At 43.1% G+C, this 23,591-nt stretch overlaps 4 protein-coding genes across 5 annotated transcripts; 3 read left to right on the top strand and 1 right to left on the bottom strand.

The window, feature by feature from the left end:
* The first annotated feature begins 365 nt into the window (after positions 1 to 365).
* LOC124328884 lies at positions 366 to 9,774 on the top strand. The gene is made up of 7 exons (XM_046787720.1): positions 366 to 784; positions 3,452 to 3,639; positions 3,732 to 4,031; positions 6,953 to 7,079; positions 7,365 to 7,495; positions 8,383 to 8,688; positions 8,777 to 9,774. Exons 2-7 carry the CDS (start codon positions 3,601 to 3,603, stop codon positions 9,071 to 9,073), a joined length of 1,200 nt encoding a protein of 399 aa, XP_046643676.1. The 5' UTR covers positions 366 to 784; positions 3,452 to 3,600; the 3' UTR covers positions 9,074 to 9,774.
* A 746-nt stretch (positions 9,775 to 10,520) lies between these two features.
* Positions 10,521 to 14,190, top strand: LOC124328865. The gene is made up of 6 exons (XM_046787685.1): positions 10,521 to 11,272; positions 11,478 to 12,400; positions 12,469 to 12,762; positions 12,827 to 13,016; positions 13,092 to 13,797; positions 13,863 to 14,190. The coding sequence occupies exons 1-6, from the start codon at positions 10,693 to 10,695 to the stop codon at positions 14,122 to 14,124; spliced, it is 2,955 nt and encodes a 984-aa protein (XP_046643641.1). The 5' UTR covers positions 10,521 to 10,692; the 3' UTR covers positions 14,125 to 14,190.
* Positions 14,191 to 14,326: 136 nt separating this feature from the next.
* On the bottom strand, positions 14,327 to 16,204 carry LOC124328878 (GPI mannosyltransferase 2-like). Of its 2 annotated transcripts, none has more exons than XM_046787712.1 (5): positions 16,066 to 16,204; positions 15,877 to 15,965; positions 14,706 to 15,808; positions 14,585 to 14,628; positions 14,327 to 14,525 (listed from the first exon to the last, which is right to left on the bottom strand). In XM_046787712.1, exons 2-5 carry the CDS (start codon positions 15,932 to 15,934, stop codon positions 14,351 to 14,353), a joined length of 1,380 nt encoding a protein of 459 aa, XP_046643668.1. In that variant the 5' UTR covers positions 15,935 to 15,965; positions 16,066 to 16,204; the 3' UTR covers positions 14,327 to 14,350. The 2 variants fall into 2 exon arrangements, with proteins under 2 accessions (XP_046643668.1, XP_046643667.1); XM_046787711.1 differs by having other exon boundaries at positions 14,706 to 15,809; positions 15,867 to 15,965; positions 16,066 to 16,200.
* Positions 16,205 to 17,882: 1,678 nt separating this feature from the next.
* LOC124328859 (clathrin heavy chain 1-like) lies at positions 17,883 to 23,501 on the top strand. The gene is given in 17 exon segments (XM_046787674.1): positions 17,883 to 18,030; positions 18,511 to 18,718; positions 18,787 to 19,217; positions 19,277 to 19,339; positions 19,341 to 19,391; positions 19,515 to 19,587; positions 19,590 to 19,684; positions 19,762 to 19,938; positions 20,001 to 20,645; positions 20,734 to 20,777; positions 20,779 to 21,067; positions 21,133 to 21,306; positions 21,386 to 22,342; positions 22,407 to 22,863; positions 22,925 to 23,280; positions 23,348 to 23,436; positions 23,438 to 23,501. Coding segments are annotated over 17 exon segments (4,200 nt in total). The 5' UTR covers positions 17,883 to 17,988; the 3' UTR covers positions 23,487 to 23,501.
* Positions 23,502 to 23,591: the final 90 nt, after the last annotated feature.

The following is a 23,591-nucleotide window of genomic DNA, read 5'->3' as shown; positions in this document are numbered from 1 at the left end:
GAACGGTCACGTGGTGAAATGATGGAGTCGTGCGCCGCCTACCTGCACGGCGGCACATAAACAGGCGACGATATTTATTGTTTTCCCACGTCATAGCGTGAGTGATGACACGTTTCTCGGACGGCATAATAATACAGCTGCACGCAGGGACTTTTAATCGAACACTATATTCCCGGCCAACATATTTTTCTCTTCTCCCTTATATTCTCTCACCAACTCGCATCACCAACTGGCGAATGCACAAACGACGAACCAGGCGTCCACGCAGCCTGTTCGGCTCCCGTTCACGCAGCACTGAGGGCTGTGCACGGGGGCTGCTGGGGCTGCTGCTGTGTGTGTTTGGCTATATGAGGGCGGAACGGGGGCGAAACGTCGGTCAGTTGTCACGCAGCCAGTGAAGGTGAAACATACGACGACGAGCGGAAACATCATCATCAGCAGCATCTTTCACATGTACAGCAGCATCGCGGCGCATAAATAGAAACATTTGACGGACTGACTATTCTTGAATCGAACAAAACACAAATGAGCATCGGCCAGCAGAGACTCTAATACAAGTGGGTGCAGTCCGTTGAATGTTTTCAACCCGAGACAGGCCACAGCAACACATTTGACGTGAATCTGCTCATCATCGGCACAGCATTCGCCTCATCCGTGCGTGTGTTTACACATTAGTCGGTCCGGTTTCATTTCGGCCCGCTGCTCTCAACTTCCGTCGTCCCTGCTACCCGGATGTGCTAGTCCTACACAAAATTCAATACACCAGCAAACTCCAAATCTCTAGGTGAGTTATGATTACTACTACTACATGTCTCTTTCTCTGCAGCTGGCCGTTGGTTCGTTTTCAATTCACGTAAATATTCTGCTGGACAATGTCGATCGATGCTGGGCCGTGAACTGGATTCTTTTGTTATTTGTTTATCGCTTCATTTTGCCGTGTTTGTTTTAGAATTCAAATGCCCCGCGGATTATTCTCCTCCCTGCAAATGCAGATCTATAAATGTGGAGAGAGAGTCTTTTTAATATTAGTACATGGTTGGACATTGTTGGGTCGTATCAAAAAGGCCAGCACGCTTTGTATAACATATAAGAGAAGAGAGTTGTATTATATATTCTAAAACACTATGTAGCTATAAAGGTGAATGTATTACAAGATGGAGAGCCAAACTGATTGAATTTTTCGTATATCTCGCGCCGTATAGACATTAAGTGGATTGGATGGGATCTATCTAGTTTCCAGGAATAGCCCAGCAGGAGGGCGATCTCTCGTCTCCACATATACGTAGACTTATATACACAAGTGTGCACACATATTGAAAGTGTGTCAAGTCTATGCTGAGATTTCATTTATATTTTATTCTTTTTCCAGTGCGTAGGCCTATAACGTTAACGGACGGGAGTGTCCTCCCCTGGGAACTTTTACCTTTTTTTTTGCCAAATGACAAAATGTCGCCAGCCAATGTCACCCAAAAGCGACACTTTGGGTTTTAAAAAAATAAAAATAAAAGAAGAAAAGGTTACGCTGCCGACATCATTTTCAAGGGATATAATGCGATTCCCCCATATATACCAGCCGTTCTACTATATAGCTACTATACCTATAATACACACGTAGGAGATCACGTTCTTTTTTTGGATAAAAGAAATCTTTTGTTTCGCCGGGGTTAAAGAGATGGCGCAGTTCAGTCAGTGACCCCCTTTTTCTTCTTCTTTTCTTACCTTTTCATTAGAGCGAGGCTCTGAAATGAGCAGCAGCAAAGGCCAGCAGCAGCAGCACGTGCCATTATATTCGCTGCTGGGCTCGTCTCTTGTATTCCACAATTTTTGTCAACATATGAGAAAAAAGGGGCACAGCATCAGCAGAAATAGACGTCGCCTCCAATACAAAATGGAGCGAGAGAGAGAGTCTCTCTTTTGAAATGGCTACACTCTAGTTCTTCTTTATAATAGATGCTAGCTGCTTTATTGTCTCTTTCTCGATCTACTTTTGTTGCAGGAATGACGGCGACGACGATGACAGAGATATTATTGAAACCACAAAGTTTCGACCCCCCTTTTTTTCATATTTTTTCTTGTGTGCATAGCGCAAAATGTTTGCGGTCTTCTCTCCCATCTCCCATCTCTCTCTAGTTGATTGCTTCCCGTATAACATAAAAAGATGAGCGGAGAAAAGCATTTCATCAGTTTCATCGATTTCACATCCGAATCGATGCATCTCTCATCAAATGAAATGCCCTACAGGGAAATGTTGATAATTGCTCTGCAGGCCGCCGCCTGTTTCTTTTTTTATTTCTGCCCGATATTCTTTTGATTATAAACGCGTTCTCGATTTATTTTTTCCCTCACGATTTCAAAGGGAATACGGGGGTACGTATGTTATCCAGCGCAGTTTCACTTCAAAAGGCTTCCCGACCGGAAAGTTGATACGGTTCATTCCTGATGATCAAAACCAATTCGATCGATCGGGAAAATTCAAATGTGTGACAGTTGTTGCCATGGCATGTATCAATAAATATATATAGAGAGTTGGCACTATATACCGGCGCTACATATATTATGTAGTATGATGATGTCATTGTGGTTGGACGTTAGCCAATCGCCGGAACATGCGATCCTCGTGATGGCACGGAGGTCACGGAATAAATGACGAACGCCTTTGAATGTAATCAAACGTTTTAAATTGCTTCGATGCGAGAGTGAAATGCAAGAGGAAACCCGAGAGTCTAGCGCATAGTCATAGTTGCCGAAATCAACGTATCACATTTTTATAATGAACCCGTGAGCTTCCCAATTATTTCGTGCAAGACGCGGGATGCAAGAGAGCGCAGCACACAACATCCACCTGGCCTGGAAAACTTGAAAGAAAGAAAAAGTCAATAACAACGAAACGGGGTCGAGGACGCACATTATTATTATTATTCTCCTATTTCAAAATATAAAAGTGACGCAGGAGCCGGCAGGAGCGGAAGAAAAAAAGTTTGGATTGAAAACTCTGAGGATCTAACCAAAAAGTTGGAGGACCCTGCTGCCATCAAGAAAAAGAATTAAAAAAGGTCGATAGTATATTAGAGATATGCATGCTGTTTTCTTCCAGTGATTAAATTTTCAATTGGCTCTCCCTTGCGCGCGCCATTAAGAAGCTAAGGCATCGCCTATAAAATATTTGGCAGTTTCTTCGTCATTGCTTTAGAGCTGGTCTGCGGGTAACTTTTTGTGTAAACACATAAGAAGCTTTGAGCCGGAATACGGAATATAATGGCGCTGCTTTATTATTCAGCTGATAATAACGAGCAGTGCCTTGTGCAACACGATGGAGCCGAGTCCATTTGCCGGCTATATCACCGTGACTTAACATAATGACATGTGGCAAAATTCATTCCGCTAGAATATAAAAGATATTCGCCAAATGTGTGTATATGTATAATCGATTTGATTTCTTTTCCGTCGGCAGGAACAGCAGCTGAAAAAATCGGTTGCCAAGCAACGCGGGTATTGCTGCTGCCTCTTTTGATTTCACATCTATTCCATAACACACGCCTATATCATCTGTATAACAGTGTTATTGATTCGGAGCCGGCCGCATTGGATTCCCTATACGAAATGAAGGGAGGCCACTCACAAAGGCGTCGATTTTCACTGGTAATAATCAGTTTCCATTTTTCATTTGAAATTCAAAATTATGAGATCAAATTGGAAATGGAATTTTTGTTTTTGCCGGCTTTTGAAATCAGCAAGCGCTGTGCGTGGTGCAGTCGCCAACCAGCGAGGAGGAGCCGCTGGGCAGCAATGGCCAGCAACCCAATTGCCACCACCACCAGCAGCAGCAGCAGTCGGTTGACGGTACGTCGTCGTCGTTGGAAGAAGCGGCCGGTCGATGCGGGACGCCGTCCCATCGGCAAAGCCGACGGCGCCGTCCCCTTTCCACCGAGCCGGCCTTGTCCGGCAGCAGCAGCAGCGCAGCAGTCAAGCCAGCATCCGGCAGGAATCTAGCGCCACCGGCTCCCACAACTCCTGTCAAATCTCATTACAAGGTACTGTACTGTATAGGCTACTATAACCGCAGCACTCACCATAGTTTCACATCAATTGCATTCGCTTCTTTGATATTTGCCCGGCTGCCGCCTTCCGGCAAATGGAAATCATTTTTCCTTCCAGGAAAGACAATCATATTAAGGGAACCCGGTGAAATGCCAACTGGTCACATATCAAGATTGAACCCGAAATGAAAAAATTTGATACCGATACAAATTTGGTAATAAAAAGAGCTGGCCGGGGGGAAAAGTCGACAAAGCATCCAGCAGCGGATGAAATGAGAAGATTCCGTTACTGTTGGTTACCCTCTAGCAGCAGCAGCAGCAGTCGATATACTAGTAGTGTGAAGATATAACCAGCAGCAGCAGCTAGTCTCATCTAATAGCTATATAGTAGACGCCGACGTTTATCTTTGTCGCTGGATCATTTCGATATTGAAAACGTCACTGCCCATCCAAGCGGAATAAAGAGATCCAGATTTACATCCGACAAGGTCGAAATGGAGGGGAACTGGGCCATAGACGACTGTGAGGGATATTGGATCATTCATCTTTGATTGCCGAGTGCGGCGGCGCAGTTTCTTCTTCCAAATCTCATCAAAGTTGTGCCCTGGATCATTTCCCGCGCATATCAACGAGAGTCGATAACCGCCAAACATGATGTGTGTGTGTGTTGATGCATTTGGCAATCAAAACCGTCGACATCCAACCGCATGTTTCAATTCCATTCCCATCAAAGTGGTTGACACAACACTTTGCTATGATTACGTGACATCGTATTTCGCCTGCAGCAGCGTGTAATAGCCAATAAGTGAATTCTGTTGTTGAAGTTTTTCTCAAGAACTACTATACCGGCATTCCCGGAACTCATTAAATCGCGCTGCATTCATTATTATTATTATTACGTGACGTAACGTGGATAAAACAAAAAGATGAGAGGCAAATAATCAGGCCCTGCAACTGTTTGGTCGTTTCCATCATTAATTCCGCATCGTAATAATATACTGGTGTAGTCTGTATATGTGTATAACAACGTTAGACCTGATTATAGTTTGGAGATAATAGAATCAGGGAAACTGATTATATGTAGACGGGCGGCCTATAGTCGCTAGAGACCGCGGGTGAGAAATCAGCAACAACAGCAGGCCCGTCTCCATGGATGTCTACTTTTGTTGTTGTTGTTGTTGTCGGTGTTGTTGTTGGCCCATCATCAGTTCCGTCGATACAATCAGTCCCAAGGTTTTTTTTATTGTGTGCGGCCCAGTGCAGCCCAGCCCACAAACAGCCGGTCAGCAGAGAGAATTGCCAAATTGGCAATTGCGGACCTTGTTGCCCGGGCAATACAACTATTGGCCGTTAAATATATAATAGGCTATAATCGGAAATATATAACTTCCTAGTCATCGTATATGTACACGTCCTGGGTCAAACTTAGCCGGATATATACTTGAGCCCATTTTGTCTGATGAGAATAATAAGGAATCGACTAGTTGTATTGACATTTCTCGACGCCCACGTCAATTATTAAAAAAGAATCCCGGCCGTCTATGGTCGCCTGCGGCTTTCCAAGGTATTAGTGACACGTGCGTGAATCCATTGGCACATGTCCACCTCATGCTGCAGAGCAGCGTCTCCATACATACGCGTATATAGGATATCCAGCTAGATGGACGGATGGATGTGCGGACGTGAGTTGGTTGTTTGATTTATTATTTGCCGCTTCGTTTCAAGTTTGTGGGGGTTGACTCCGTCATGCAGACGACGTCAACTTGTCCATTTGAACGACGACGACGTCGCCGGGTGAGAGTCAACACCTTGCAGTTATATGTACACGGTGAATAAACGCGCACCTTATAGAAAAGTCGACGAAAAGAAAAAGCATAAAAGAAAAAGTCGTTGGAATCAATGAGCTGCTGCTGGAAGCTTTTCCGTGTCGACAAAAAAAGGAGCGGATCCAGGAAAGCGATCCTGATTGGGAGGACGAGATACTACATACTGTACATTTGGATTGTGTGTGCAATAAGGGGAACGACGTGACGTCGTCACGCATCGATTCAAAATAAGTTCACCATCAGCATCACGTGTCTCTCTGGTATAACTCTGTCCGTCAGGAGGCTGGGGCTGATGCCGTGATGCTGATGGCGAAACGAGATGCTTCCGGTTGCCGTGGCAACGGGTTATATTACGTTACCGGCACTCTTCTCTTTGCTGGCCGGCTTCCATCACGTGTCGATAAATTTTATGCTCTGCTCGGCTATACGTCCTGTACTATATCTCGCAGCATCACAACAACATACTGGCTATGGCATATTGGTTTTGGGTTGATTCCATTTGCTCAAAATCCATCATCAAATCTTCTTCTTGTTACGTTATTATATCCAATACCTTCTGTAGATCTACTCCCGTTATGGTCATGGCTTCGTTATGACCAGTGACGTCATAACGACTGATGGGAGAGGGAATCGAAAGTGGACAACCGCAAATATGTTGGAAGTGGTTGGCCCGGCGCCCATATCTCTAAGCACAAGGGGAAAGCAATTAACTAGATCCACATCTTATTGATGGAGGCGGGGAATAAGAAACAGACCCCAATTTGATATGTTGATGATCTGATTTGATCTCGTCGGAAATAGCCGAATAAAACATTATTACAAGTAAAAGGCCAAAAGTAAGGACACACGGAATGACAGAGAGTCGATATAGTACAACAACCAACAACAACAATAGTTTATTTTTGAACGCCACGAGACAATAAATTCAGGCGATGGAAATTGGTGGTGAGAAAATTGGATGAGCGACAACGTACTACACTTTTATTGCGTGTGTCCTCATACATTGTAGTGGGGTGGATTTGACGTGCTATACTTTTATGTCTTTTCTTTTATTTAACCCCTCCCGTTCTGCTGCTGTGTTACATGTAGGTGGTGGTAATGGGTTCGGCGCGGGCGGGCAAAACTTCGTTAGTCGGCCAGTTCCTCTACGCGGCTTACAGCCCTCGCTACCGGCCCACCGTCGAGGACATGCACACCGTCGAGCTCGACTGTCAAGGTATACATATTGCTGGCTGGCCCATTATTTATATCGCTACTTGCTGGACAGCTGCCATTGGCTGCCGACCAATAAATATATAGGCCTCCGCAATATCGTCCACCCTCCCCACACAGCCTATACTATACCCTATACTATACTATGTAGGCTACTATATATTGTATAACCGTAATTTATTCCTAATCGTTTTCCTATATTTTTCTGCCCCCTCTTTTCTTATTTTTTTATTTTTTGTTTGATGTTTGACACCATTGTCCCGGATGCATGCACCACCGTACCACACAGGCCTGGATCTCCGTTTGGACATTCTGGACACGGGCGGCAGTTACGTTTTCCCGGCCATGCGAACGCTGGCCATCAAATCGGCTGATGGTTTCGTCCTGGTCTGCGCTTCCGACGATCCTTCGTCTCTCGAGGTCTCGTTACATTCGCTTCTTTATTCCCTCTTCCTTTTTGACATCCGACCACGCCGGATTAACCGACGATTTCCATAGAAAATATTAAATCGCAAGTTGATCAATCAGGCCAGCAGCTCTGGCTGGATGTACTACTCTATTTAGCTCTCTTTTGTTTTGTTGTTTTATTTTTTGGCATTCATCTCCTCCTCCTCCGCACAGATATCGTTTTTCTTTCGTCTTTTTTTGTTCCCTCCTCCTCCCCCGGACGGTGTTTCTACTCGGCAGACGAGATGAAAATCGATGCCGGGCGAAGCTTCACGCTCCAGTTCACGTTGGACGGCAGCGTCCACGACACATGCAGCAGCCTCGTCTCTCTTTCCTATTGATTCTTCCAGCAGCAGAAAACAAATATATATAAAAGCATCCCGGCTGGTCGTCTCTATCTATAAACACACACAAAGCCCCTCCGACTCATCATCAACCGGCGTGTGTCCCATTTCTACCGTAGGAGGTGGAGGAGGTGGGTGGGTTCCGATCTTCGTTTCCTTCCTCTCATCAACAATTCATCGATGCTCCGGTGGAATAAGCAAAATAGACATCCACATTTTATTAGACTCCACGTCCGTCGCTCAGGGAATTGTATGTGTGCGGGGATTAGATATGCTGGACATTGTGGTAGTAGTATTAGGGCCAGCGCGCGGGTAGTTTGTTTTCTCTATAGTTATATACTTACCGTCCATTCCCGCTGTCCGATACGACCTGCATTTCTAATGATGGCTCTTATTATTCGTCACGTTTATAATCCGCCAACCAGATCCGGATCATATACATTTACATTCCCTTGTCTATGTGAAACACGAAAAAATTATAATTATGGCGGCATTTGAATATGAATTGCAATTCAGGAAGCGGAGCATTGTCGATCGCAAATTTTGGAAGTCAAAGGGCCGTCCTGTCCGGTTGTTGTCGTCCTCAACAAGACGGACCTGATCCGCTCCGGATCCGTTTCATCCGAACCGCAGACCGACGACGACAAGAGCGAAAATCATCAACGGGCCAGCGGCAGCGGCAGCGGTAGTGCACCTGACAGCCGGGCCGCCAGCGACGGAGGCAATTTCCTCTGCCAAGAAATGGTCGAGTCGCTCGTCACCTGCGATTGGGGACACGGATTCGTTCCAGCCTCGGCCAAAAACAACATCAATGTCGTCCAGGTGCGCGCCCATCCATCCGCACTACCCCCTTCGCTTTGACTGGGCGATTAAATAATAATTGTTTCTCGATTGATTCTTGGTATCTTAGGTGTTCCAGGAGTTGTTTGTTCAGGCCAAATCGCGGATCGCACTCAGCCCGGCGGTCCGCAAACGACGTCAGTCGCTGCCGGCCCGGACCCTCATCCCGCCGGGGACCAGCAGCGGCAACCACCCACATCCCCAATTGGGACACCATTTGTCCCTTCACGGATCGAACGTGGCCGCGGCAGCAGCGGCAGCCGCCGCCGCCGTCGCCGCCACTTCCGCCGCTAATAATTCCTCCGTCAGCTCATCACCTACTGGCACCAGCAGCTTTGCCAAGCGCAATTCCTGTACCGTTTCATAAAAACGCTGCAAACGACCCCAATTCCTCATTTTGAAAAACAACAAGCGCCAAAACCCCAAACCCAATGTCGATGCCACACAAAAAAGTCCAACTCTTTTGTGTGTCGCATTTTCATTTCTCTCTCTCCAATTCATTACAGTACGCGCGCACACGCAGACGGTTTTTGATCGACGAGACTCCCGTTATTACCCTCCCCCTCCTCATCCGCACTTGGCAGACGATGGCGACGTCGATTTGGTTTGAATGTTATATATTCTATACAGACTTAATTATTTCCCCTCGGTAATCTCTTCATCATTCCTTCCCCCCCCCACTGGGATATGCCACCGGTATACTATATACTCTCCCCACGTCGTTATCCCCTACTTATATCAACCACCGATATGTACCCCAGCATGTCGTTTTACTCTATTCTAATCCACGAAAAGCCAAACAGCTTTTTTCTTTAAAAAAAAAAAAACAGCAGAATTCAAATTGAAATAGCCAAAGGAAATGCTTTCAAGCTTAGACGGAAGAAAATTGTTTCCATCTTCTTTGTTCTCGATGATTCGCGTATATTAAACAACCAAAGAAAAAAGACAATTACGATTATTGCATGCTGTTGTGTATCATGTGTATATGCAGTAAGGTATTTATATATATTATTATTGATTATTGCGCATATCACTGTATTCCTGTATACACCGCATTTCGTTCCGGCAGCTTCTTTTATAAATTGGTTTCAAACCTAATTTTTATTTCATTTTCAAAATTTTCAATCAAGACAGACACATATTTTAGATTCGTTAACTTAACAATCCGACTCCAACTAATGTTGATTGACGCGAACCACATCATCTCTCAAGGTCCTTTTCCTCTTGACGAGGGTGGCGCCAAAAAAGATATCAAAATTTTCATTGTAGCCAACACAGCAGACGCTTCACTTGACGCTTTATTTTCGATGATGAAAGTCGTTCGCTTCTTATAATGAAGAAATCGTCTTCTCCTTTGATGAAATGGAAAATAAGGACAACTTCAGAGATGCATAGTCTAGCAGTTTGGCGTTCTCTCTCTCTCTCTCAATTATTCGGAAAAGGAAGGAAGAAAACCAATTTTTGAAGAAAATCCTTTTCAAGAAAAAAGACAATACATTTGCAGAGAACAATGAATTTGCAGAGAACCTGATACTGAACTGTGAATCCGTAATCCGAAGGTCACATTATTATAATACGGCTTCACATAGTAAAATTTTTAATAACTTTTGACGTTCTAACCAAATGATAGAGCTAATTAACAAACGAAAAACGAGTGAAACGTCAATGGATCACTTCGCCCTAATTTTAAGGATGAATTGAAAAACCTTTTTAATTCACACATTAAAACCATGTTAAAAACAAACAAAAAAAAAATAAGTGTAGACTGTAGAAAATTAGAAATTCATCCGCACCAGTTTATTACACACATGGCAACAGCGTAACGCAGATAGAGCGGGACTTCTTCTGTTGATTTTTTCCTTGGGCCATTGTTCCTTGTGCGAGCCTTGTTAAACTTTATCGTAGCACTTTTTTTTTTATTGTTTTCTCCATCATGAAATCCTGCCCTTAACTTGTGGCCCAATCGATTTTCCATTTCAGTACGCCATGTCTAATCGTAATTTGATGCACTATTTCAGTCCCAATGTCACAATTAAGCCGCCAGACGAACTGACAAGTTCTCTTGCTGCCGACGACGTCCCGAGAGACGGAGTCGAAACTGCCGTTCAAAGTGTTACTAAACGTCCCCGGACTGCGAAAATTAGCTCCGTTGCTGTCGACGACGACGACGACGACTTTGAGAATGATACCATTTTGCCACCTCAGTATGGCAACTCCATCACAAAGTACTTTTCTCCTGTTGACAGGCAAGCTGTCACAAGAAAGCACAAAAAGCCTTGCGTAATGACAGTGCAAGTCCAAGTTCATGGATCCCCCCAAAAGAAGGGCTGTAAAGCTCCTGCTGCTGTCAAGAAGGTGCAGAGAAAGAAGAAACGAAAGATTGGCATTCCAAGTGCCCTGGCTGACACAATAGAGCTTGTTTCGTCTGAAGAGCTTATGACGGAATCCAGTCCAAGTCCTGAAGTGATGGTTGACGTCAAGGATCCAGATCCAGTACAGCCCCAAACACGAAATTCACAGTGGAAGATGAAAATTTGCCTTTCAGGCAATGTCAAGGTCTCCGATGGTAATGATGATAGTCTAGTTGTCAATGTTTTACATGTAATCAAGATTTGTAGTGATGAGAGTGAAGCACTGAGAGGCCTTCCTAGAGAAGTAGACTGTAATGAAGTTTAATACTTTGATCTCTGAAATGGTGGTAGAACATGCAGCTGAATCGTCTCAAGTTTCTTGTAACTCCATTTAACTTCATCACGAATTTTTGTTTTCAGACGACCAGGAGAGCGACTCCAAAGAAGGACCGAGACGCAGCACAAGAATACGCGTCAAACCGGTTGCTCTGCGAGACGAGCCTGAAGAGGAGCTGGTTGAACCTAAACAAATCTCAAAGAAAAAACGTAAAAAAGGAGAAATGAAGGGAAAAGCCAACAGTGAGGATGAATTGGTGATCCTTTCTGAAGATATCGCTCCGATTTTCCTCAAGAAAAAGTGGGAAGAGGAAGCGCGAGCTGTGAAAAAAGCAAAGCAAGAGTTCCTGTTTAGTGGCGTTCCAGAGGTGCTGAAGCAGCAAACCGCTGCATTGGCAGCCCTTGAGCAGCGCCCAGTTGAGATTTTCCCCAAAATTAGTCACGTAACACAGGCCGGCTCTCAGCCGTGGCGACTTCCCTATCCCGAATCGCTTGTGTTGCGGAAAAGCCTTCCACATTCGAAGAAGATCAATCGACCCACAACTTTTGCATCCAGCTTGAACTCGAATGCTGGTAGTATCAACTCGGCTTGCAATCGATCGATATCCCCCAAACAAGCATCTTATCTCGAGTGGCGTTTTTGTAAAGAGTGGATCACTCGGATGAAAGAAGACCATTCTCTATCCTTTCCTTTCTTCCGAACTCTCCGAACTTTGCTTCCCAGAGCTAACATGGAAAGGGATGGCGACAGAGACTTGCCGTGGACAGATGCCTACGCTCCCAAGCAATCGGCTGACATCTTAGCCAATAACCGCATGTCCTCCCAACAGTTGAAGAATTGGTTAAATCAGTGGAAACTAAGAGCAGGCGAGGAAGTCGCTGCTCCGCCCAAGAAAGTCTCGAAAAAGGTTGGAAAGAGGAAAAGGATAGCGTCGGACTGCACAGACTCGGAGGATGCCGTCGTTGATGAAAAATCGAATTCAAGTTGGAACCCAGAAGAAGAGGAAGTAATCAATTGTTTTTATTTATTGTTTATTGTTTCGCCATTTCTGACGGCTTTCTTTTATTTCCACAGCTCTGTAATTGTGTTCTCTTGGTGGGACCTGCCGGTTGCGGGAAGACGGCCACCGTTTACGCCTTGGCTGAAGAGTTGGGGTACAACGTTTTGGAAGTCAATGCATCCTCGAGGAGAAATGGCAAGACTCTTCTTTCACACCTTCACGAGGCTACCCAGTCACACTCGCTTAACAATAACGGCAATGCCGTCAGTAGCAGTATGGGCAAAATGTTTTTCGGTGGCGCTAAAGCTGCACCCAAACCTGCCCGCACAGAAATTAAAACGGCCTTATCTCTCGTACTTTTCGAAGATGTAATTGCGAAATATTTCTAGGGTTTCATGTTGTTATCTACTCAACTCTTGGTTGTTATTTCAGGTTGATATTGTTTTCGAAATGGAAGATGAATCTTTCTACAACGCTTTGACTACATTGATCCAGACCAGCAAGCGGCCCATTGTCCTGACACTAGGCTCGACCGAGGAACGAGCTTTGACACAAATTCAGGACAAAATTAAAAGCTATTTTGATATTTTCTATTTCTTGAGTCCAGATCAGTCGACTGCCTGTAAGTTTTCTATCTTGAAAAGGTTTAGAAACGGATTTTTATATTTGATTCTCGTTTTCCAAAAATCAATGATAGGTGGTTATTTGTGGAGCGTGTGTCTAGCTGAAGGCTATCCCCTGGAATGGAAAGCACTGGCCGATTGGGTGGGAAGCCGAGGTGAATTAGACCTCGATCTTCGCTCCCTTTTGCTGAATTTACAGTTCCTCTTGCAGTCTCATCCGTTGCGGTTAAAGTTGAACTTTAATCAATTGCAGCTTAAGAATGACGAAGAAGACAGCAATAATGGAAGTAGGATTTGGAAACCATCCAGCAATTCCTCAGACTCCAGCCCAATTCAGCTTATTGAACTTCCTATTTTCGGGAAACTCTGCGAGTGGCCCTACGCTTCTGCCCCGAGGTCTTCGAGGTTCACTTATGATGCGGATTCCGATTCTGTTCTCATTGTCAAGAGGAAGACGAAGAAAAAGTTCTCACGAATTCTCTCGAACGATAGCCTTGTTGATCCCGACAGTGCCGAAGAAACAATACAAGTCGATGAGACATCATCATCAAAGAAGGAAGGAGCGAATGGAGATTTGACGCGCCTCGCTCGATGCCTGGAATTCCGCTCTGGCAAGGAACTGTTCAGTTCTTGTCTCGCCAGGGATGATTTATCTTGGAACGACGAGAGTTTGTTGTATGAAATCCAGCAGTTTATGTCTGATCGATGCAGTCAGCTAATGGAGAAAGATTTGAGTCACATGACACAAACGTCTCCTCAAGACTTCTTAGTGGAATTACAGTATGGATTAACATTTTGGATTTCTTGCTGGCCAACTATAAATGTTTGTTTATTTTGGGATGCAGGTACGACAAAGTGACAAAGAGTGCAAATCAAGTTGTACTTCAGTGCTCAATACCAAGAAGTGTTTTACTAAATCGTCGCAGTCATTCAGCCGACGTCCTGCCTTACCTCCGGTCGTTCGTGCGCTCCGATTTAGAACGTTCCGTAGTTAAACGACGTCGCAAACAGCGTTCACGAATGGAAGCTCCAACAATTCGATTGCCTACACTCGACTTGGTTCTTTCCACCACATCTGCCATTCGTCTGGCCAATAACTTTTTTTAAGCTGACGGTCATGTGTTTTCCTTTGTATAAACTTCAAGCGTAATAGATTTTACTAATAATTTTCTATTTGGTTTCGAGGTTGATTAGAACTTAATTGCAATTTGCACGATAGAAGAAGGTTCGCACTCTAATCTTTTTCGCTGGCACATACTACTGTCGTTTTTTAGAAATCAGCACAAAAAACATAGGTGTTAAATGATCATTCTCTACGCAATAAGTTTATTATTTAAGTCCAAGGTAGGTGATTTACAAACATGACAGTTCCAATAACCACGTATGACAAACAATAGAAACGTACACATTTTCCTGCAGTGGAAAGATTTTTCTGTCGAAGCGGGTTCCATTGTTCCATTAAGTTCCGTTTGCTAGCCAATTTTCCATCCATCATCCAAGTCATCATCCTACGTGGTTAATGATCGTGTAATTGAATTTATTAATCTTTTTAAAATTATTAACTGACCAGTAGACTGCTGGACATGACGACCCAATCAAACGAGTGGAGATCTAAATAAATGTTGAGATAATGAATTATTTGTTTCCAGTTTCTGAAATTCGGAATTTGCTTTTGTTTAAGGTTATACCTGAACATGAGCGAAGAAAAAAGTGAAAAGGCCCAGAAATATGGAATGAGCGGCAAACACACAGGCAGCAGGACGGAAAATGGGATGACTTATTTGTGATCGGCCACTTGTGAATGAATTGTAATGCGACACAATGTGAAAGTTTTGTTTGACATACATCAGTGAATAAAGAAAGACCAGACATAGAATGGGCGCAGCCAGGAGAAAATTTGGTAGTTGTTTCCACTCAAAATAGCGTAAGAATCCTACATTCCAATATTGGGATTGGATAACCGAATATGAAAAAGGAATGCTCTGTTCGCACCACTGTGGGATTCTTTCTCCACGAACAGTAAAATTTCTGTCCACCAAGTAATTGTGAATAACCGTTGGAAGACGATGAGGTTTGTGGAAACAAAAAAGTGTAAAAGCATAGTACTGATAACAGAGAAATGGAAAAACAGTTATTATGACTGAAATTACTATTTTGGCAACTAAAGTTGGCACACCTTTCCATTTGGTACTGAAGGTTTTCTTTACAGCAAAATAAAGCAAAAATCCAATGTTTACAAGACCATTAGATCTAGTGAGACCTGAACCAGCAAAGAAAATGCTAGCTGTAAGAAACTTGTACTCAATGCAGTTGTAAATACCACCAAAAGTAAGGGCACTAAAGAGGGATTCAGAATAGGGCGCCAAGAAAAATATGGTTGCAGGTGAAATGCAAAATAGTTTCCATGTTTGAAGGGCAAAATTTGAGTTATTAAACAACTTATCCGTAATCAAGAATAAAAAATATGCAGCAATTATAAAACAAACAGTATTTATAATAATACTGCCAAGTAATGTGGAATTCCAGTAAGTTAGTGTGTGGCAACTAAGGAATGAAAGACAAACTGATGTGAAACGTAAAAGAAGGGGATAAGCAGGGAAGAATGCAAGGCAATTTTCATGGGTGTAACCTAGAGTTGAAATATGGAGAAAATATTGCCCGTCCCAGCGTGCAAATCCACCCAATGTGTAGTCTACAATTGTATCTAACAATGTAGAGTTGGTAGGAAAAAGCTTGTAAGGGGATTGAAATCCATCTGATTGATGGTCAGGTATGAGATGGTTGAAAATAACCTACAAGAAGAATTAATAATTTATAGAATGCAAATAAAAAAGAGAATACTAAATCACCTGTAGAAACACCAATAGCAAACGAATGTACAGCATAAGTTTAATAAATGGAATATCGTGGAGTACATTTTTGTTTACTTTTGAACCAAGCGCTGACATCTTTATATTGAAGATTGCCAATTTGCGATGTGACATGGAATAAATTAGACATTTTTTTAAATTACTAATTGTACAAAAAGAGAATGCAAATTTTTATTAAAAAATTCTTAATTGTTAAAAATTGTTATAGTTGACGTTTGAAATGTTTTTATAAAAATTAATTGTTTGGAAGGTGTTGCAGTTGGGCCTTGGGTGCGTAGCGCTATGACGGAATCGCATTAGTAAAAAGTTGGTATTGAATATGTTTTGGTGGTGAATATTGTTTTTTAAAAAAGCAAAACCCCAGTCAAATTTTTCACATAAAAAACTGTATTATCATAAGTATTCTGTTCCACAAGTATATTCAATTTGTTTGCAATTTTACACGCTAGATGACTCAAGGTGTATGGTACAATTCGGTACAATTTTCTGAAATTCGGTAGCGTTGCAGCTTAGCGGCAGAATTTAAATTCGTTTCTTCAAATAGGAGTCCTTAATCAAAATAAATTATTTTGATGGATGACTATGTCTCACGAGTTACACAAAATTAGTCACGATCTCTAACAGGCCTGTGATTCAGATCAAAGACCGAGACGACGTCTCTATCTTAGTTAGAGTGTCGAGAACTGCCAGAAAAGAATTAAGGCGGTTTTTCATCTAATCTAGTTTTTCCTTTTTTTCCTTTCTTTCTTTCTTTCTTTCTTTCTTCTGTGGGTGGGTGGGTTGTGACTCGATGCCTTTTATCGATCCTCCCATTTTGGTGACGTAACAATGACGCACGCACGTAGCTGGAACGTCTGGAGCTGGCAGCGGCAGCGGCGGCGGCAGTAATCGTCTCAGCCGACTGACGGAGCAGGAAGAAGTCGACTACGATGACGATTACGTCTACGAGGATGACTACATCGACTCGGAAGAAGAAGAAGATGTCCATCACAACAAACCGGTGCCCATCTGATTGAGCATTTTACTGGTGGTCGGTTACATCTTTGGCGGCCTCTTCAGCGGATGGGAGCAGTGGTCCTTCCTGGACTCGGCTTATTTCTGTTTCATCACTCTGACCACAATCGGTTTTGGCGACTTTGTTCCAGCGCAAAACGTCAAAGAAAACGTCGAGATCAGCATTGCCCTCTGCTCACTTTACCTGCTCTTCGGTATCGCTCTGCTGGCCATGTCCTTTAATCTGGTCCAGGAAGAAGTTACCAATTCGGTTAAATCCGTTGCAAACGATTGGGAATTATCGAAGATGACGATGATGAGGATGACCGATAAGAAAAGCCAGGCTGACCACAATATTAAGAAAACAAAAAAACAAAAAAAAATACAGTCCACACACACACATACAAACTTCTTATATACGATTAGTTTCACTCATTTTTCTCTATATTTCTTTTGTTGGTTACATTTTTCCTTTCCTCTTTTTGCTATCTCGTTTTGGTGAGTGATTAATAATCTGCTGTGCGATGTGCGTAACGTGGTGAAATAGATCATCATGCTAATATTAAAATCGGTTCTATAATTTCGATTGCACATTTAATTTTCTCAGAATTATATTAGGCTTTTTTTCTAAAAGGGGGGCGTAATGATTTTGAACATTTAAATTTCCCTATGTCCACGTCCCGCCATATAGTAACTTCACGAAAGGGGGCGGTTCCAATATCAAATTCACGCGCAAGATAGATCCAGAATAAAAGTCGCAATGCGTTAAATTTTATTGAAAATATCGGAATTGGAAACAATTTTATGAATTAACTAGTCATTTAACGCATATTTATAAGTATCTATTTGTACTTAAATGCACATTTTGAAAATTATTTTTGGAAAAGATGGCGGCGGTGGCAGCTGACTAGCGGATGAATACACAAAATTCTGACTTGCGTTGGCATTTGGCATTTGGGATGAACATGGCGTTTGGGCATTTGGCATGAAGGAATGCAACTTGTGTGACAGCTGTCTATCAGTTCGGTTTCTCAGGAGGGAGGCTATTTGGAAAAAAGTCCCGATCTAGAAGAGTTTGTACCTTAGATTAGACCATCAGACCGTCATAATGGCTCAGATGTTACCCATCAAGTTTCAAGAGCATCTACAGGTATTTTTACCTCAATTTTGATCATTGTTTAAGTAAAAACGTTTATGGGTTTGACAGCCTGAATGTGGCCGGCCAATGACTCACACCGACAATTCATTTTTTTAACGGATTGTACGGTTTTTCCGGTCCTATAAGATGGTTTAAATGACGCACCTGCTTTTTTGGTTTCGTTTCAAGTATGAAACAAGTATATCGTTTAATAACTGTTGCAATGGGTATCAAGTGACATATACTTGCCAAGTCATACTCACACCTTTCCCAATCAATAGTTTTCAGCCATGATAAACGAGAACATGATTTCACAAAAAATTTTCCAATTTATTATGTGTGGCTTGAAGAATGACCACTTGCATTTTAAAGCTGTAATTAAGGTTGTCTGCATATGTAAGGTTTCCATAATTAATACTTGTTATTTGCAAGGAAGTGTTTTGTTTCCCGATCCCACATTTATCAGTGCTTCTTTTTTCTCAATTTACACAGCTCACAAGTATAAGGATCAATGCTGCCAACATCGGATTCAGCACTCTCACCATGGAGTCGGACAAATTCATCTGTGTCCGAGAGAAGGTGGGAGAAACAGCACAGGTGGTCATCATTAACTTGCATGATCCAACAAACCCCATCAGAAGGCCATTCACTGCAGATTCAGCCATCATGAATCCAGCCTGCAAAGTGATTGCTCTAAAGGGTAAGTGTTCTTGATTATGTAATAGCATGATGGGTATGTGATCGTTTTTATATGTTGACTTTTATTAGCTGGAAGAACCCTCCAGATTTTCTGTATTGGAACTGAGTCAATGATGAGGTTTCACACCATGACGGAAGATGTGGTGTTTTGGAAATGGATTTCTGTAAATACCATTGTCTTAGTCACCGAGGGTGCCGTCTACCATTGGTCCATGGAGTGGCTTTCTCTTCCGCTGAAAATGTTTGACCGCCACTCCAGTTTGACAGGCTGTCAAATTATCAACTATAGAACGGACGCCAAGCAAACGTGGCTACTTCTTATTGGCCAATCCACCCACCAAAATCGCGTCGTTGGAGCAATGCAACTTTACTCTGTCGAAAGAAAAGTCAGCGAACCTATCGAAGGTCACGCTGCTGCCTTCTCACAGTTCAAAATGGAGGGAAATCCTGAACTTTCTACCCTGTTTTGCTACGCAGTCAGAAGTGCTCAGGGCGGAAAGGTAAACATTTAACCATTGTCGTCATTTCGATTAGTTTCAATCTTTAAATTTCCTCGCAGTTGCATATCAGTGAAGTAGGAACGCCGCCAACCGGAAATCAGCCTTTTGCGAAGAAAAATGTCGGATGTTTTCTTCCCACCCGAAGCCCAGAACGACTTTCCCGTAGCTATGCAGGTAAACTCTTATTTCCTTTCATTTTAAAAATGAATAATTTTGTGCGCCGCAATAGAAACGTTTGTGAAAAACGATCGAATGTACTTTGACAGTGTGTTTATTGTTAAATGTTGTTGTTTTTAGGTCAGCCCGAAACACGACGTACTGTATTTGATTACAAAGTATGGCTACATTCATTTGTATTACATGGAGACTGGTATATCTACATGAACCGAATTTCGGCAGAAACTGTATTCGTCACCGCCCCACACGAGCCCTCTTCGGGTATCATTTGGGTCAATCGCAAAGGCCAAGTATATTTTGGTTTTCTTAAATGTATTTTCCAGTGTTTTGAAAGTGTTGAAATGTAATGCTAACTTTTTTAAATTAGGTTTTATCTGTCAGCGTTGACGAGGATACCATCATCCAATACATCACGACAGCCATGCAAAATCCGGATCTTGCGTTGCGGATTGCTACGCGCAACAATCTTGCTGGGGCTGAGGAACTTTTTGTCCGAAAATTCAACACACTCTTCCAGGGTGAGCAGTATGCCGAGGCCGCTAAAGTACATCACCTTGCTTAACGTATGCTTTGTTTGGTTTTAATGTTAGATTTATTTGTGCATAGGTTGCCGCCAATGCACCGAAGGCCATTCTGAGAACACCAGCCACAATCCAGCGCTTCCAAGCAGTGGCCGCTCAGCCAGGCCAAACTTTCCCGCTATTGCATTATTTTGAAATCTTGTTGGATCAGGGACAGTTAAACAAATTTGAGTCCTTGGAACTATGTCGTCCCGTTCTGCAGCAAGGTCGCAAGCAGCTGCTAGAAAAGTGGTTGAAAGAGGATAAACTTGAATGCTCTGAAGAGCTCGGTGACTTGTTGGAACAGGCCGGTCCTACTTTCGGTTCTCTGGCCCTATCGGTTTACTTGCGAGCGAACGTGCCTAACAAAGTTATTCAGTGGTTTGCTGAAACTGGACAGTTCTCCAAAATTGTTCTGTATGCAAAGATAGTGGGTTACACGCCCGATTATGTGTTCCTGCTACGTAGTGTCATGCGCATCAGTCCCGATCAAGGAGCAATGTTCGCTCAGATGCTGGTGCAAGACGATGAACCGTTAGCCGACATTGCCCAAATTGTTGACATTTTCCTTGAGGAAAACATGGTCCAACCGTGCACGGCGTTCCTTTTGGATGCATTGAAGAACAACCGTCCAGCCGAAGGGCCATTACAGACCAGATTGCTGGAGATGAATCTCCTTTCTGCTCCTCAGGTCAGTAAAAAATAAAGATAATAATAATAATAATAATAATTTTTAAAAAATTCAAATTTACTAAAAACATTTCAATTTTTCTTCTTAGGTGGCCGACGCTATTTTGGGTGATCAAATGTTTACCCACTATGACAGCTCACGTTGCACAGCTATGCGAAAAGGCCGGTCTTCTTCAAAGAGCTTTAGAGCATTACACCGATTTGTACGATATCAAGCGTGCTGTGGTCCACACTCACCTTCTAAACCCGGAATGGTTGGTGAACTACTTCGGTTCATTGTCTGTCGAGGATTCTTTGGAGTGTCTTCGTGCTATGCTGCAGGCTAACATTCGTCAGAACCTCCAGATTGGCGTTCAGATCGCCACCAAGTACCACGAACAACTTTCAACGAATTCGCTGATCGAGTTGTTTGAATCCTTCAAGGTTCGTGATTAAATATATAATTTTTGTAATCAAAGCGGGTTCTTAATTTGATTACCTGATGTTAGAGCTTTGAGGGACTTTTCTACTTCTTGGGATCTATTGTGAACTTCAGCCAAGATCCAGAAGTACATTTCAAGTACATTCAGGCCGCCTGCAAGACTGGACAGATCAAAGAAGTGGAGCGAATTTGTAGGGAGTCAAATTGCTACAATGCTGAAAGAGTCAAGAACTTCCTTAAGGTGGGTGTAATTGTGCACAATAGCTTGATAAGTGATTAGATCGATATCCTAACGGGCTTCATTTCTTTGTTCATTTTAGGAGGCAAAACTAACTGATCAGTTGCCGTTAATTATCGTGTGCGATCGTTTTGATTTCGTCCATGATTTGGTGCTCTATCTATACCGAAATAGCCTTCAAAAGTACATTGAAATCTATGTGCAGAAGGTGAATCCTTCTCGTTTGCCCGTAGTTATCGGCGGTCTGCTAGACGTTGACTGCTCGGAAGATGTCATCAAGTCCCTAATCTTGGTCGTGCGTGGCCAGTTCTCAACCGATGAGCTTGTAGAAGAGGTAGAGAAGAGGAATCGTCTTAAATTGCTCTTGCCCTGGTTGGGGTCACGAATCCATGGTGGATCGGTCGAACCTGCCACTCACAACGCCTTGGCTAAAATTTATATCGACAGCAATAATAATCCTGAGCGCTTCCTTAAGGAAAATGGATACTACGACAGTCGCGTCGTTGGAAAATACTGTGAGAAGCGTGATCCACACTTGGCTTGCGTTGCCTACGAACGTGGCCAATGTGATCGTGAGCTTATTAAAGTTTGCAATGAGAATTCGCTCTTCAAGTCGGAGGCTTGTTACTTGGTTAGACGTCGCGATCCCGATCTTTGGGTGGAAGTGTTAAACGAAAGCAACCAATTCAGACGTCATCTCATTGACCAAGTGGCCCAGACAGCCTTGTCAGAAACACAGGATCCAGAAGACATTTCCGTCACGGTCAAGGCCTTCATGACGGCTGATTTGCCCAACGAGTTGATTGAGTTATTGGAGAAAATTGTTTTGGACAGCTCTGTGTTCAGCGATCATCGTAACTTGCAGAATCTCCTCATCTTGACAGCTATCAAAGCCGATCATACTCGGGTTATGGAATACATTACCCGTTTGGACAACTACGACGCGCCAGACATCGCAAATATTGCCATCTCCAACCAGCTCTACGAAGAGGCCTTTGCCATCTTCAAGAAATTTGATGTCAATGCTTCCGCTATCCAAGTACGTAGTGATGAAGATAAATGTTTTTTACTATTTTTAAACATTCCTTATTTTGGTCAAATAGGTATTGATAGAAAACGTCAACAATTTGGATCGTGCTTACGAGTTTGCCGAACGCTGTAACGAACCAGCCGTATGGTCACAGTTGGCCAAAGCGCAACTTCAGCAAGGTTTGGTCAAGGAGGCTATTGATTCGTTTATTAAAGCCGATGATCCTTCGGCCTTTTTGGACCTGGTCTCGACTTCGCATCGTACCGGCAGCTGGGAGGATTTAGTTCGCTACCTGCAGATGGCTCGCAAGAAGGCGCGTGAATCGTTCATTGAATCTGAATTGATTTACGCCTATGCCCGCACCAACCGGCTTGCTGACTTGGAAGAGTTTATCGCCGGCCCGAAACATGCCGACATTCAACGAATTGGTGACCGTTGCTATGATGACGGAATGTATGAGCCAGCTAAACTACTGTACAATAATGTTTCGAATTTTGCTCGATTGGCCATTACTTTGGTACACTTGAAAGGTATTTGGCAGATCTTTTGATGGCTATTTATTTGCAATCTTCTGACATATTTTATTCACAGAGTTCCAGGGAGCTGTTGATTCGTCCCGTAAAGCCAACAGCACACGTACATGGAAGGAAGTCTGCTTTGAATGCGTTGATAACAAAGAATTTCGTTTGGCACAGATGTGCGGTCTTCACATTGTTGTTCACGCCGATGAATTAGAAGATTTGATAAACTACTATGAGGATCGTGGATATTTTGAGGAGTTGATCAATTTGCTTGAAGCAGCTCTTGGATTGGAACGCGCTCACATGGGTATGTTCACTGAATTGGGTATCCTCTACTCGAAGTACAAACCGGAGAAAATGCGCGAGCATCTCGAACTCTTCTGGTCAGGTGTCAACATTCCTCAAGTTCTACGCGCTGCTGAACAGGTGAGATACCACGAGTTTTTTCTGTCAAATTAGCTTAATCAAATGTCAATATTGTTCTGCGAAAAAGGAACATTGGTGGGCTGATTTAGTCTTCCTCTACGACAAATACGAAGAATACGATAATGCTGTCTTGACAGTGATGCAACACCCAACTCAAGCAAGACGTTATTACCAAAGTGGCCAATATTGAACTCTACTACAAGTAATTTTTAGTTTTTCCTCTTGTTTTGTTTTTTTCTTTAAATACTTACAGGAGCCACCGACTACCGCGGCAGATGGACGGCGGTAGGTGTAGCTCATGCGGTCGGCTG

The sequence above is a fragment of the Daphnia pulicaria genome, chromosome 3 (genome assembly GCF_021234035.1).
Source record: "Daphnia pulicaria isolate SC F1-1A chromosome 3, SC_F0-13Bv2, whole genome shotgun sequence".
Classification (NCBI taxonomy): domain Eukaryota; kingdom Metazoa; phylum Arthropoda; class Branchiopoda; order Diplostraca; family Daphniidae; genus Daphnia; species Daphnia pulicaria.
Note: the sequence above shows the minus strand (reverse complement) of the source record. Positions and strands in the feature narration are given on the sequence as shown.

Excerpts from the sequence above, each read along its gene's own strand:
- LOC124328865 (XM_046787685.1), top strand. The coding sequence starts at position 10,693 with ATGTCTAATCGTAATTTGATGCACTATTTCAGTCCCAATGTCACAATT. Across the intron at positions 12,401-12,468 it reads GGAACCCAGAAGAAGAGGAA|CTCTGTAATTGTGTTCTCTT; the intron begins GTAATCAATTGT and ends TTATTTCCACAG. Across the intron at positions 12,763-12,826 it reads CTCTCGTACTTTTCGAAGAT|GTTGATATTGTTTTCGAAAT; the intron begins GTAATTGCGAAA and ends TTGTTATTTCAG.
- LOC124328884 (XM_046787720.1), top strand. The coding sequence starts at position 3,601 with ATGAAGGGAGGCCACTCACAAAGGCGTCGATTTTCACTG. Across the intron at positions 3,640-3,731 it reads AAAGGCGTCGATTTTCACTG|CAAGCGCTGTGCGTGGTGCA; the intron begins GTAATAATCAGT and ends TTTTGAAATCAG. Across the intron at positions 4,032-6,952 it reads CTGTCAAATCTCATTACAAG|GTGGTGGTAATGGGTTCGGC; the intron begins GTACTGTACTGT and ends TGTTACATGTAG.
- LOC124328878 (XM_046787711.1), bottom strand. The coding sequence starts at position 15,965 with ATGTCAGCGCTTGGTTCAAAAGTAAACAAAAATGTACTCCACGATATT. Across the intron at positions 15,810-15,866 it reads TGCTATTGGTGTTTCTACAG|GTTATTTTCAACCATCTCAT; the intron begins GTGATTTAGTAT and ends TTCTTCTTGTAG. Across the intron at positions 14,629-14,705 it reads TTTTCTTCGCTCATGTTCAG|ATCTCCACTCGTTTGATTGG; the intron begins GTATAACCTTAA and ends ACATTTATTTAG.